This window comes from Ictidomys tridecemlineatus, chromosome 2 (genome assembly GCF_052094955.1).
Source record: "Ictidomys tridecemlineatus isolate mIctTri1 chromosome 2, mIctTri1.hap1, whole genome shotgun sequence".
Classification (NCBI taxonomy): domain Eukaryota; kingdom Metazoa; phylum Chordata; class Mammalia; order Rodentia; family Sciuridae; genus Ictidomys; species Ictidomys tridecemlineatus.
This window is the reverse complement of record NC_135478.1, coordinates 3,304,901-3,319,908: the sequence shown is the minus strand read 5'-3', so window position 1 is coordinate 3,319,908 and position 15,008 is coordinate 3,304,901. Positions and strand designations below refer to the sequence as shown.

Here is a 15,008-nt window from a genome sequence, read left to right as displayed (position 1 = left end):
GAAAGCAAAACCCCTGCTGAAGACCCTGTCAAAGGGAACAAACCTTGTCATGACTGTTAGCTGGGACTGCCATGCAATGTCTCAGATGGTTTCCAGAAACTGTGGCCTAATCTTTGATTCTAAAGTGGAGACATGTAACAATTTACCTGTAATATAGTGAAGTCAGATGATGATGAATCTAAATTGTTTATGGTTTCTTTGTCATCTACCTATGAAACAAATGAAGAACACAATTTATTACATCAATAAGGTGATATAACAGCGTATCTGTTCAATGAAAAGCAACAGCCATGAAGATCATTTATTACAAAATGGTAAAAACCGTGAGGGGATTAAAACAGCGCAATAGCATTCTGGCCAGAAAGAAAAATTGCTGGACATAAACATCCATCTCCAGACAGACCTGGAAACCCACTAAAACAGTATGAACGTGGATTTTGAGATGCAAGCCTCTAAGAAAATATCCTGGGCTACATGGGAGAGATCAAAACTGGGCAAAACAGGGGATGGGGATGTGGCTCAAGCGGTAACACGCTCGCTTGGCATGCGCGGGGCGCTGGGTTCAATCCTCAGCACCACATAAAAATAAAAGATAAAGATGTGTCCACCGAGAACTAAAAAATAAATATTAAAAAATTCTCTCTCTCTAAAAACAAAACAAAAAGAACTGGGCAAAACACACACTAGCAAGTTTTGGCTGGCTTTTCAAGAAATAGTGTCTAGAATCCAAAAGTGCTCAGAAGCCCCGGCCCAGAATAGAACAGCACCTCTGACTACTCCGCCTCCAGGCAGTGGTTTCCCAAGCTGCATTGGGGATAGGAGCACAGGGCAGACAAGACCCAGATCTATGGCCCACCTGCAAGGAAATAACTGGAAGCAGAGAGTTTCTATTCTAGATGAGGGCTCTGCCCAGCAAGGCATGGGATTCCTCACACCCAGAAAGGGGGATTAGCTTGAAGAAAGATAATTTTGGCTATCTGCCAAAGCTCTGAAAGTTGGTTCATTTTTAAGGTGAATATTTTTGAAATATGAGCATATGTTATCATCACCTTGGTTTGACTAGGAAAGACACTCTCCCATGATCAAAAACCTCAAATGGTCTACAAAAGCTATACATCAAAAACCACCCGGGGTCCATTTCTTCCTTCCCTCAGTGCACTGTTGCCCCAAATGCAAGACACACACACACTGAGCGCAGTGCCTGTGCACCAAAGATCACCCCTTCCTCCGTTTGCAAGGCAGCACAGTATTCTGTACCAATTCTCCCTTCCCTCCTGGAGGTTGTTTTAGTTCACTTTGATGGTTACACAACAGCAATTACCACATTACTGGTTGTAAAAAATTTCATAATTCTATGGTGCTTGCTATGTACTAGGCGCTGGTCTAGATCAGGCAAACCTCTGTTAGGACCATGCAGCAAGCAGGGCTTTGTAGGGCTGATGGGCTCTATTGTGACTACCGACCTTTCCTACTGTGTGCAGCTATGACAATAGCAATAACAGATATGGCTGTGTTCTAAGCAAACATTATAAAAACTCATGGATGGACAGGCTCATGATTTCCGTTCTACTGTTGTGGTAAACATTCATCCATTTAATCCTCCCAAAACTTATTATTTTTGCAGTTGAGACCTAGGGACTTTAAGTAATTTATCCAAGGTCACACAACAATAAGACATTCAAAGTAAATGCTCTTAACTCAAATTATATTGTTCCCATTAAATCAAAATTATTTAGCCATTACTGACAGAAATTTAGGATGTTTCCAACTGTTACACAATGTGTTATTTTCTACTTAGTAGGGGAAGAAAAGAGCTTTAAGAATATATAGTCAATTATAAATGGTATCTACTGCTCACCACTACGCAAGTGTTTCTGCTATTCCTTTTTAGGAAGCTGAAGAATAAGACACACACACACACACAGAAAAACAATTTGTTATCAAACCCCCTATTCAACAATAATATGCTACCTCCCAAGACAGGGTTAACTGGTTCCAGGAGGACGTGCCCACTGACAGGCACAGAACAGGGTGCACGTGTCACAGTCAGCAGGCCGCTGAAGGGATGAGGCCTCCCACAAACCACACATCCAAAGGCCACAAGTCACCCCCCAATTAACAAACAAGTGATGACACTAAGACAAGGTGGTATCTGACTTAACTATATGGACACTGGGACTGGCCTGGTCCGGTTCTTACTCTAGTATGAGCTGTGGGCTATCTGGTGATATTCCTTACTTCCTTATGCCCCAATTCCCTCAACTGACAAGCAGGGGCAACAGTGTCTACACGGCACATTGTGGAAGGCTCACAGGACACAATGTCTACTGCCTGGCAGGTGGAGTTCAAGGAACACCACCAGTAACATCTTACCACAATTGACTGTTTCTGACATGAAAAAAGCTGAGGCTTCAAACATAATGTCGAGGTTATTATTAAAGATCAACTGTTGGAATTCCAATATTTCATTTCAGTACTGGGATGCTTTGAAAATACTAACACCACAGAGCAACTTCCTATAATAGGAAAGACCTGAACAGCCTTCCTCAATGCTTCATGCTGCACCACATGAGTGGACAGTATGTACTTAGGTACTTTATGAGATTCCACTTTCCAACAAAGTGTTTTCAGAATTACCGGAACCATTATCCTATAGTACTGGCATTATAAGAACTTCATTCCAATCATAACGTTTATCATCTACCATGTACCTATGGATGGCATTCAGGGTACATTCCAGGGACACTGCCGAGTTACCTACAGCATGTTCTTGAAGCTGCTCCGGAAGCTCTTTCATTTCTCCCTCGACCAACTCTCTGCTGTCAGAAAGGGACTCTGGGAGGTTGTCAGCATCTTCCTCCTCCACACAATCTGCAACACTTCCATTATCAATTTCTGCTTCATCTAACACACTGATATCCATCATGTCTATGTCCTGCAAGTTCTCCAAACTGGTTTCCACATCTTCCTGTGACAAAACAAAATAAAAACCATTATGTGACTGGCCCCCGGCTCATCCACTAAGTGTATCTGCTCCTAAGGCTGCACATACCTGTCCGTCCCCAGAATTCTCCTCGAGCCCGTTATCTTCCACACCCTCTTCTTCTGGTTTACGCCCTAATGAGAGAACCATTTACAAAAGATCAATGAGCTGCATTTTCCAGAAGCATGACTTTTATGTGTATAAGCCCCCGAACACCATCGAAGTAGCCATCTCCAACGCCTAAGGCACTTCCTGGTTTAGAAACACTGCAACATGCAGGCCTGGAAGGGCACTCTGAGAAAGGGGGCCACACGCCATCTTCAGGGTAAGAGCAGAGGCTCTGCTCTTAGTTGGCTGTGAGCAGGAGGTGTGGAAATAGGTTCTCACTAAGGCCAAGGCAGATTAGACCTGTCCTAAGTGGCTGTTTGTGAGAAGAGCATCTGGAAAAAATGTGCTGCTTTTTAGTCAAGCAACACACAGCATATTCCTCAGAGAAACAATGATACAGAGCAAAACATAAATAAACAAAATGATGAATATTAGTAACTCCAGCACCTACAGTTAGCTCTGATGTTAGACCTACTGACATACAGGTTCCCACAGCTGGGTAAAAAGTTAAAGGGCAAATCTTTTATGCTAGGCAAAAAAAGAATGTCTGTAACTTTTTTTTTGGGAGGGGGTACTGAGGACCAGACCAAACCCAAGGGTACTCAACCACTGAGCCATATCCCAGCCTTTTTTAATATTTCATTTAGAGATGGGGTCTCACTAAGTTGCTTAGAGCCTCACTAAGTTGCTGAACTCACAATCCTCCCTGCCCCAGCCTCCCCAGCTGCCACCGCACCTGGCTGTAAGGAAATTCTTAACCTCAAAGAAACAAGCTTTATTAAAAAAAAAAAAAATAGAATTATTTAAAAAGCAAACAATCTAGCTTTACATGTCCAACTACATAAAAGGGTGCAGCACATGCTCACTCTTTCTGTTGATCAATACAGGGTCTTGAGCATTAACCATTGAGCCAGAACTTTAGCCCACAGAATGTTTCTGATTACAAATACATTTTGCAATTATATGAATATTATCATAACTCACTTCAATAACAAAAGATTCTATTTCCCTCTTCCCACTTACAGAGGATGAAACCCAGGTCCTTATACATGCTAGGCAAGTGCTCTACCACTAAGCCATATCCCTATTCCAATGTTATTAAAGATGCACTCATCTTTGTACATGAATCATGTTTTCTTTTCCTTTCTTTCCTCTTTTTTGCATGTGTGGTACTGGGGATTAAACTCAAGAGCATTCTACCACTAAGCCACACTACCACTCCTTATTCTTTATTATTATTTTTTTAAATCTTATTTTGAAATGAAGGTTTCCCGAGGCTGGCCTCAAACTTATGATCCTCCTGCCTCAGCCTCTCAAGTAGCTGGATTGAAAGGCATGTGCCACCAATTTGTTTTCTGTGAACTGCCTATACAGTTAATTGGATTTTATCTTTTCCTTTTGTTAACTGGATTTTATCTTTCTTACTGATTTGTGAGAATATTTAATGTTCTCTGGACAGCATACTTTTGTGTATTCCTTGTGGGGAGCCAGTCTGAATGATTTGCATTCTCCTTCCTGAGCGGAGAGGCTCTGACCATCGCTACATCTCATAGTTACCTGGACACTGCCCAGGTCCTGGAGGTTGAGGACCCCATCTTCAGCCCCATGGATTGAGCTACGCTCACCTGTTCCTTTGTGATGTTACCCCCTTGCCCTGTTTGGGATAGAATGTTCCACAGAAACGCCCTTTGTGTGTCCCCTTCTCTTGCTCTGCCCTTGGGTGTGGCCTTCCTAGATGTCAGTCAACCTGCTGTCAGCAGACATCCCGGAGCTAGACTCAGCCCCCAGCCCCATCCTGACCCCAGCCTCATTTGAATGGCTTCTCAATAAAAGGGTTCAGCAAGCACTGGCTCGCTCTCTTTCTGTGGACCCTTAAGGTCAGGGGAGCCATCACAGGACCCAAAGAAAAAGGTCTCTGTCTCTTGTGTGGTTATTTTGTGCTGCCCAGTTCACCTGGAGTGACCCGGAGTGTTTTAGTTGCGAGGAACACAATTCCTCACCATATTTTGTCTCTCATATATCATTCGTTGTTTTTTCTGTTAACAGAGACTTAAAACTTTTTTTAATACCTTTATTTTATTTGTTTATTTTTATGTGGTTCTAAGGATGGAACCCAGTGCCTCACACATGCTAGGTAAGTGCTCTGCCACTGAGCCACAACTCCAGCCCAAGATTTAAAACTTTTACATAAGCAAATTTTCCCCAATTTTAGTCTCACTTTGGGACTTCCATATTTAGCTAGAATTCATATTTTGCATGAAAAGATATGAGAAAAGCAATTTTCCCCACTATCAGTCAGTTAATTGTTTCGGCGTCATTTACTATAAAAATGCTTTTAAATTGCAAATCTTCAAACTTTCTGTCCACTGTTTACAAAATCCTATCATTAAAGTTAAAGCAAGCATGGAAATTAAGGGAGACCCTCATTGCTATACAAAATTACATATAAGAGGTTGTGAGGGGAATGGGAAAATAAACAAGGAGAGAAATGAATTACAGTTGATGGGGTAGAGAGAGAAGATGGGAGAGAAGGGGAGGGGGGATAGTAGGGGATAGGAAAGGTAGCAGAATACAACAATTACTATAAATAGGGCATTATGTAAAATTGTGGATGTGTAACCGACGAGATTCTGCAATCTGCATTTGGGGTAAAATTGGGAGTTCATAACCCTCTTCAATCTAATGTATGAAATACAATATGTCAAGAGCTTTGTAATGTTGTGAACAACCAATAAAAAAATAAAATAAAATTTAAAAAAATTTAAAAAAAAATAAAAATAAAGTTAAAGCAAGCTCTCTTCACTGTTCCCCCCACCAGAGTTTTAGTTATTCTGGTGTATTTTCTTTTTACATTAATTTTAGGACAAATCTGTACCTTTTAAGGTTACTCTGGGGGAAAATGACAATTTTTTGATATGAAATCATCTAATCTATGAAATCTTTCTCAAGTTATTTAGGTCACATCTCTTGATTGCTTCTTTTTATTTGTTTTTTTGGTTGCCCAAGATCGAAAGGGGGGGCACTCAATTAGCCACACCCTAGCCCTATATTTTATTTTATTTAGAGACAGGGTCACACTGAATTGCTCAGCGCCTCATTTATGTGAAGCTGGCTTTGAACTTTCGATCCTCCTGTCTCAGCCTTCGGAGCCACTGGGATTGCAGGTGTGTGCTTTTGCTTATTATTTTAAAATGCTGTGTGTATATGTATTCACATATATGGGGATTCTGGCTGCCTAGGCAAGTGCGCTACTACGGAGCTATACCCCAGCCCAATGGTAATATCTTCATTCTGAAGACTATGGTTATGCAACATTTTTTTTTTTTTTTTAAGGAAATACTGTAGTACGCAGGTTAAAGGGGCCACTTGTTATCACACAGCTAAGAGGGGTGCTGTAAAGCAGCCGTACTAAATGCACACATCCCCTTCAGGGAACCTGGGTGAACGATAACTGGGAATTCCTCTATTTTTGTAACTTTTCTATGAGTATGAAAATGTCAAAACAACCCAAACAAAAAACAATCCAGCAAAGCACAGGATTAGGAAACACTTAAAAAGCAAACAATCTAGCTTTACATGTCCAGCTATATTCTCAACCACCACGACATTATTAATTTGAACTTTGTGATAATGCTGTTAAAAGAAATTTACTGATAAATTAATATTCTGCTAAATATATTATGGGTATAAAACTATTTTGGAGAACTGCTGAGATTACTTGAAATATACCTCCCAGAATTTCAAACTTTTTGAGTTAATTTATTAAACAGATTACTGTATATTCAGTTCAAATCTTTATGAAAACTTTCAGACCTGCCCTGTCAAATGTCAAATGTACTGTAGAATTCCAGAATAAACCCCACTGAGGGGACGCAGGGTTAAGAACAGTATTGCATGGTTCCATTTTACATGAAATAAAACAGGCAAAACTAATCTGTGGTGAAAATGATGTTCTGTTATTGCTGGGGTGGTGGGTGGAGTGGGAGACTGGGAAGGAGCTATCTTTCTGATGCCAGAAATGCTTCATGTTTTGATTCCTACTTACCACCTCACACCACATGCAAAAACAAATTCTAAATGAATTAAATACCCAAAAGAAACCATAAATGTTACTCTATAAGGTAACTTTTTAAAAATATAATTTTAAAGCCAGGTAGAACCTTTCAAACCACAATGAAATCTGCCATATAGGCACAGGTTGACAACATTGTCCACGTGAAAGATTAACTCTTTAATGACCAAAACACCACAAACAAGTTAAGTCAAATGACAGACTTAAAATTTTATCTGCAGAGAGGAGGAGATGAATATAAAAAATACTTTTATCCTAATAACAGGTAACTTTTTTTTGTTTTTTTTGGAAAGGACAGGGAACCTGGGGCGCTCAACTACTGAGCCACATCCTCAGCCCTTTTTTATATTTTATTCATAAACAGGGCCTTGCCAAGTTACTGAGGCTGGCCCTGAATTTGTGATCCTCTAGCCTTAGCCTCCCAAGCTGCTAGGATTACAGGCATGCACCACTGTGCCTGGCGTAAAAGGTAACTTTTAAAAATACAAACAAATAGAGGCTGGGGTTGTGGCTCAGAGGTACAGTGCTTGCCTAGCACATACAGGTTTGATTCTCAGCACCACATATCAATAAATGCATAAAATAAAGGTCCATCAACAGGGGCTGGGGATGTGACTCAAGCGGTAGCGCGCTCGCTTAGCGTGCGTGCGGCCCGGGTTCGATCCTCAGTACCACATACAAACGAAGATGTTGTGTCCGCCGAGAACTAAGAAAAAATAAATAAATGTTAAAATTCTCTCTCGTCCCCCTCACTCTCTTTAAAAAAAAAAAAAAAAAAGGTCCATCAACAATTAAAGAAAAAGCACAAATGTTCAGTGTTGGGTTGTAGTTTAAAGAAATAGATACTCAGGCTGGGGATGTGGCTCAAGTGCTAGTGCACTGGCCTAGCATGCGCGGGTCGTTGGGTTTGATCCTCAGAACCACATAAAAAATAAAAATGTGGTGTCCACCGAAAATTAAGAAGTAAATATTAAAAAGTTCTCTCTCTTAAAAAAAAAAAAAAAGGGTACTCTTGGGGCTGGGATTGTGACTCAGTGGTAGAGCGCTCGCCTCGCACTGGCGGAACCTGGGTTTGACCCTCAGCACCACATAAAAAAAAAAAAGGCATTGTGTCGTGTCCATCTACACCTAAAAAATAAATTAAAAAAAAAAAAAAAGGGACTGGGGTTGTGGCTCAGTGGTAGAGTGCTCGACTAGCATGCATGAGGCACTGAGTTCGATCCTCAGAACCACATACATGTAAAATAAAGATATTGTGTCCACCTAAAACTAAGAAATAAAATAAATATTAAGAAAAAAGAAACAAACAGGTACTCTCATCTACTATTTGTAGGGACATTAATAGTACAGCCTGCTGGAAAACTATTTTTCTAATAGCTATTTCAAACTAAAACATCATACCCTTTAACCTCAAACTTCTTTTACTTATCAAAAAATATCTTCCTTTTCCAGGCACAGTGGTACGTGCCTGAAGTTCCAGCTATTTGGGAGGCTGAGTCCAGAGGATCACTTTAGCCCAGGGGTTCAAGACCAGTCTAGGCAACACAGCAGGACCTCAACTCAACAAACAAAACAAAAAATTATCTTAACTTCAAAGAGGTATTTCTGATTTGTGACAACAATGAAAACTGAGAACAAAGAAAGCCCTCAACAGACTAATAGTAAGGAGAGTTAATAAGGCAAATCATAATACATTGATGTGGAAAATTACTGTTAGGGTGTTATAAAAGGACAAGGCCTGATCACTTTCCTTTTGTCCTTACCATATTGAGTGAAAAAAGCAAATTATAGAGAATTTTGAATAAAAAGACTAAAAAAATGTTTTAAATACCTTTATTTTACTCATTTTTATTTGGTACTGAGGATTGAACTGAGCCTCGAAAGTGCTAGGCGAGCACTCTACCACTGAGCCACAACCCCAGCCGCACGACTAAAATTTTTTAAAGAGAAATAAGTACATACAAGTACGTGTCCATTCGCATGTCTACTTTTAAATGACAGAATACACACAGAATATCTGGACATTATGCCCCAATTTTTACCACTGAGTGGCTACCTGACTGGGAAGAAGTTCTCATTTTTACTTAAATGCATATTTTGGGTTTTGGGGGGAATGGGGGCTGGAGGGCACAGGAAACAGAACTCAGGGGCACTCACCACTGAGCCACATCTCCAGTCCTTTTTTGTATTTATTTAGCAATAAAGTCTCACTGAGTTGCTTGATGCCTCACTTTTGTGAGGCTGGCTTTGAACTCGGGATCCTCCTTCCTCAGCCTTCCAGCTGCTGGGATTAAAGGAGTGGGCCACTGCACCAGACATAAATACATGTATTTTATAAAACTTTAGCAAAACCATTTCTTTTTTTAAATCTTTTTGGATGTTGATGGACCTTGATTTTACTCATTTATTTACATGTGGTGCTAAAAATCAAACCCAGTGTCTTACACATGCTAGGCAAGTGGCTCTACCACTGAGCCCCAGCCCAGCCCAAAAGCATTTTTTTTTTAACTAAATGGAAAAGAAATAAAAAAGGAGGCCCACAGGCATGTCGACCCTCTAGCAATCTTTTCCTCTACACAGACGTTTATTTGGGCAAAGCCAAAAATGCAAAACGTACTCAAGTGACTTCATTTTGAGTGAGATCACTGGGGCTGCTCTCCCAGAACCTATCTCCCAAAATATGGTGGACACTGGGCCTGTCTCTGGGACACTTCAAACCCCATTCCTTGTGACTGGCAGGTACACAGCAGTATTTAGGTTTGAGGTCTGAACACCACGGCCTTCAATTATCAAAAGATAATTGAAGAAGCCCAAATGCATAGCTTTAGATGATTCTTTCAAAATACGAAGACAAACTACCAAGGGAAAAGAAGACAAGGCAAAAATCTTCCCATCCTAAAAAATCTAGTCACGACACAAAAGCAGGATACTAAACACTGAACAAGGTTCAAGGGAATTAGGCTAAGGGAGTGCAGAGGACCTGAGGTGAGCTATCAATGAGATCAGAAGCCGTCTCTGGATGAACAAGGCCCTGAACACAGAGAGATAGGAAAGAGAGGCGGGTGAGACAAGAAAACCAAGGTCCAGAGGGCCAAGAGTGAATAGAAGGGAGAGAGGAAGTGGGAAAAAACGGATCAGATGATGAAGGTTAATGTTCTGTGAACCTGGCTTTCATCTTACAGGCAGTTTTTGAAAGAAATGTGACCGTTCTTTATTGGTCAGGTGGTATTCAAAGAAACAGTACATTCTTGCAAGTTAGAGCAACAGGAGACCCAAGCAACCTAAATACTCTATTTGGCCAGTTACAGTAGGGCACACCTATAATCCCAGCACCTCAGGAGGCTGAGGCAGGAAGATCTCAAGTTTGAGAGCAGCCTCAGCAATTTAACGAGGACCTAAGCAATCTAGCAAGACCCTGTCTCGAAATTAAAACACAAAAAGGGTTGAGGATATATTTCAGTAGTAAAGCTCCCTGGATTCAACATGAAGGTATCCACCACCCCACAAAAAAGGTTTGGTTAAACAAGGGCTACTGACAAATCCAAAAACAAGGTAAACCCTCTGCTAGAATTCCCAGGTACTGTGGGAAATAGAACTTGAATGACAAGGCAAAGGTCCCCCAAAGGATTCTTGATTGTCACAGGTCCAAAATCACAACCAAATAAGCAAGAAACAGCACTCATGTATAAGTCCTTGGTACCTTTGCTGGATCTTTTTGGTGTTTTCTTGCTTCCTTCAGAGGTAATTTCAATTTCATCAGGATTACCACCTTCATCTTCAATTGCCTAAAGGGAAATAAAGAAAAGCTGACCAAAAAATGTTGGCCACAATATGTACCTACCATTCCAGCGGCTCAGGAAACTAAGGAAGGAAGATCATTGGAGCCTAGGAGTTCAGAGCTGGGCAGGGCAACAAAGTGTCTCAAAACAAACAAACAAACCCACAGCACACACAGACTTTCACAGAACATTCAAGTGAAATGGGAATCCCATCCTGAGAACAGAGCTAACACAGACCTGAGAATGCTCTTCCCCAGTGCACACCTATCTACCACAGCTGGCCACTTGTTCTCTTGCTCTCCGTGCCAGCAGGGAGCTGGAGGTCTGAACTGTGGTTTCAGGCAGATTTACCTAACACTGAGTCTGGTCTTTTCCTCAGGCTGCTGCAAGGACTCTTAAAAACAAACTCATCTCCAGCTCTTCTGGTTCATCTTGTTCCCAGCCAAAAAAAAAACTCAGAAAGGAAAAGGTACATTCTCATTTCCTTTGACTCGACCCAGCAAAGTGCTACTTGGCCTTGCAGTGACCAGCCACCCCTTTCCCGGCCATGCCCGCCTCGGTCCTGTGGGTAAGCAGGACCACTGATTGCCTGAGTTCCAGTCGGGTTAGGCATGGGACCATGAAGGACAGGGAGCCTGCTGCACCCCAAGGCCATCTCTGCCCAGAGATCTCCCTCTCCATCACTAGGTGGCCCTGCTTCATAGAACCACGGGTCATAAGAATTTCTTGGCAGGTCCCATCTTCTCCCCGAGAATTTGCCATTCACTTCAAAGACCCCCGCTCAGCACAGTGGCCCGGTCATGTCAGTGGTGACCTTGGCAGAAGCTGGGCTTGCAGTCGGGTCTCCCTGACGACCCCTCTCTGTGCCGCTGCCGCTTTGTCCCGGCGAGCACCCGGGGCCTCGGCTCCTGGCCCACACTGTGGGCCCGGGCTGCCTCCCACCGGGTTCTGCGCAAACCCACTTCAACTGCTGGATTCTGTCTGTCGACGGTTCCAGAAGCCTCGGCGAGGCCCAGCAGCTCCCTGCCGCCTCCGGCACTCCGCCCTGACGGCCCTCGGGGACAGCCACCGCAGACACGCCACTGGGCACGGCTCACGGCGGAGACGGGGCCGCAGGTCGCACCCCGGTGACGGCGGGGGAACCGAGCTCTAGGCAAGCTGCCGGGCTCGGCCAGTCCCGCCGGCGCGCGGTCAGTGCCCTTCCCGCAGAAACGACCGAGGCCAGGACGCCGGGGGACGCGCCTCGAGGACGCAGCAGCCCGCGGGCCTGTCCACGCCGGGAAGGCCGACGCGGCCCCCTCCCCCGGCCCGGCGCCGGCCGCGGCGGGACCAACCCGAGCGCCCCCGGGGGGCGCGGCCGGTCTCTCCCGCCCCGGCGCCGCGACCCGCGCCGCCCCCGCCTGCGCCTCCCGCCGGAGCCCGGAGCCCCGCGCCGTGACCTTGGCGGCCGCCCCGCCCGCCCGCCGGCCCCAGCGCCCGCGGCCCGCCCGCGCCTCACCTTTCTCAGCCGCTCCATCAAAACGCTCTTGTTGCCGCTCGAGTCCAGATTCCGTTTCCTCAGCTCCGCCCGCAGGTCGATCACCCGCAGGTCGCTGAGGCGCCGCGTCCCGGTCTCCGACGAGGCGGAGCTCAGAGCAGCCGCACCCGCCGCACCCGAATCTCCTAACCCAGACAGAGTCTCCGCCATTCCAGGGACCCTGGCTCCGACACCCACCTCACACAGAACCAGGCCGGTTTTATTTCGGCTTCTAGCACAAAATGGCGCCGCCTGCAAGGGAACCGCTCCAGCCGCCCCGGCGCGCCTCGCTTCTGCGCAGGCGTATCCAGCGCGAGGCCGACGCTCCGAGTCGCATCTGCACATGCGTGCAGAGAACTTCGGGGAGATCTGCGCAGGCGCGTTGCGCCTTGCCGACCGGCCGCCGCGACGCCTGCGTGCTGCAGGACTAACGCAGGCGCGTTGTGGCGGGGGGAAGTCAAGCAGCTCGACGCGCTCGCGCGGGTGCCGCGGAGAACGCTAGTGGAAGCGGCGCGCGTGCGCGGCCGCAAAGCGGGGCGGGAGGAAGCGAGTGCGTTTTCCTCTCTGGCGGCGCCATTTTGTGCTCAGAGCCGCTACAGCCGCCGGCGGTGTGGGTAGAGTCAGTGGCGGCGACCGCAAAGCGGGGATGGCGGAGGCCCTGGCGGGGTCGGGAGACATGGGCTCTGGCGCTGCCGCTCTCGGCCCGGGCCCCTCGGAGGCTGGGACGCGGCGACTCAGCGAGCTGCGGGTGATCGACCTGCGGGCGGAGCTCAAGAAGCGGAACCTGGACACGGGCGGCAACAAGAGCGTCCTGATGGAGCGGCTCAAGAAGGTGAGGCGGCCGGGCCCCGGGGGTGGCGCGGGCGGCTCGGGCACGGCCCCGCTCGGGCTGTCACCGCGGCCGCCGCTGTCCGGAGCGGGCGGCTGTGTGACCTTGGCCCGCTTCCGTCCCTCTCTGTGCCTCGCCTCCCGGCCCCCTCCCGCCTGCGCCCCGGTGCGGCCCCGAACCTCTCGCGGGGCTGGGTCGGGGCTGGGCGCTGTGACCTTGGCGGCGACCGCCGGTCCTGCTGCACCTCGGTCTCCTGCTCTGGAGAACAGGGGAACTGAAGAGCTGGCCGCACGGAGAGGCGCTGCCCGCCCCTGCCCCAGGGCCTTTGCACTCATCCGTCCTCCACTCCAGCCCCCAGGTTGGCTGGAGCCTGGGGTCATCTCGGGTCTGTCTGAGATGTCACCTGCGTGGCCACCTCCACTGAGGTGCTGCTGCTCCAGCTCCCTGCCAGGGTCACGCGTCCTGTGTCCCTCCCTAGAGGCACATCCCCAGTCGTAGGGGGAGGGTCCCAACTGGAACAAGCTCCTTGGGCGCAGAGGCCTGTGGGTCCTGGACCAGGAGGGGAAGACCCTGTTGAGTGAGGCCACCCACCCAGCCCTTGGCCTGGCAGGCGCGATCTCTCATTGTTGTCCCGGGGTATAACTTAGAAGTGCAAGGTGGGCCTCTGAGGTGAGTTCTGGGGCCCAGGTCACAGCCTGCCTCCCCTTTGTCTTCTGGGCCTTGGGCCCAAGGAGAACCCCTTGTTCTGGGATGGTCCTGTGTTAGGCTTGCAACCTGCACAACAGAAGTGGAGTTGCTCTTTGCAAGAGGGAGTTCGCTGTTGTTTACTGGGGAGTTGCTACTTGCAAAGAACAGTGTGTGCTGCTGCCCAGCTCTTAATGACCTTGTAAAAAATCATCATCTCCTCCTAATAGGCAGTTAAGGAAGAAGGGCAAGATCCTGACGAAGTTGGCATCGAGTTGGAAACCACATGCAGGAGGACAACCAAGAGATGTGTTAAAGGTAACCACTTGACCCTTGGCTGCTTGGAGCCCAGGAGTGGCTCTTGTACACTTCCTGCCCCGCAGGCTGGGAGGAGGACTTTGCTGGCCATCAACGTCCCCTCCAAGAACTAGGCTTGCTCTTCACTACCTGCTAAGTAGGTGCGCCAGGTGCACAGTGCCAGGTAAAGTTGAAATACACATTAAACCCAGCGCCTTGGGAGGCCATGGCAGGAGGAGCACTAGTTCAAGGTTAAGCTCAGCCACTCAGAGGCCCCAATCAACTGAATGAGACCCTGTCTCAAACAAATGAAAAGGGCAGTGTGGAGCTCGGTGGTAAAGCCCCCCACGACCCCCCTGCAGTCCCCAGTACAGGGCACACAGGGCTTGAAAAGAGCCCGGTGCAGCACGGCCTGGGCTGCCCTCCTGCTCTGAGCAACTCAGTGTGGCACTTGCTTGGCTCCCTTCCTTGTTGAAAAAGTAACAAACCAAGGAAAATAACACCAGCCCGAGACCAAATAGAGCCCTTCCTCCTGTCTAGGATCCAAAATAGATTGTTTGGGTATTTTACCCAGCTTATGTCTTACCAGTCTGTTTTTTCCAACAATTGAGATAGAATTCACAAATCTTGATTCCTAGGGTGTCCAGTTCAGGGGTTTTTATTGTGTTCACGAGATCATGCACTGACCACCACTGTCTTCATTCCAGAACATTTCCTTCCCCCAAAAGGAGACCCCAGCC

General features: G+C 46.6%; 2 protein-coding genes across 7 annotated transcripts in view; one reads left to right on the top strand and one right to left on the bottom strand.

Annotated features, from left to right (window-relative positions):
- The window catches only part of Safb (scaffold attachment factor B), a 29,777-nt gene extending 16,986 nt beyond the window's left edge, over window positions 1-12,791 (bottom strand). The window contains exons 1-5 of one of the 3 annotated variants that reach the window (XM_078034195.1): window positions 12,441-12,791; window positions 10,864-10,948; window positions 3,053-3,117; window positions 2,762-2,968; window positions 147-209 (exon numbers count right to left, since the gene is read on the bottom strand). In XM_078034195.1, the coding sequence (XP_077890321.1) occupies window positions 147-209; window positions 2,762-2,968; window positions 3,053-3,117; window positions 10,864-10,948; window positions 12,441-12,629 (609 nt within the window). In that variant the 5' untranslated portion in view covers window positions 12,630-12,791. Of the gene's footprint in view, window positions 1-146; window positions 210-2,761; window positions 2,969-3,052; window positions 3,118-10,863; window positions 10,949-11,756; window positions 12,036-12,440 lie in introns of those variants that run through there. The other 2 variants (XM_078034205.1, XM_078034208.1) reach the window with 2 other exon arrangements.
- A 102-nt stretch (window positions 12,792-12,893) lies between these two features.
- The window catches only part of Safb2 (scaffold attachment factor B2), a 33,142-nt gene continuing 31,027 nt past the window's right edge, over window positions 12,894-15,008 (top strand). The window contains exons 1-2 of one of the 4 annotated variants that reach the window (XM_078034174.1): window positions 12,894-13,290; window positions 14,202-14,289. In XM_078034174.1, the coding sequence (XP_077890300.1) occupies window positions 13,105-13,290; window positions 14,202-14,289 (274 nt within the window). In that variant the 5' untranslated portion in view covers window positions 12,894-13,104. The remainder of the gene's footprint in view (window positions 13,291-14,201; window positions 14,290-15,008) is intronic. The other 3 variants (XM_078034179.1, XM_078034175.1, XM_078034183.1) reach the window with 3 other exon arrangements.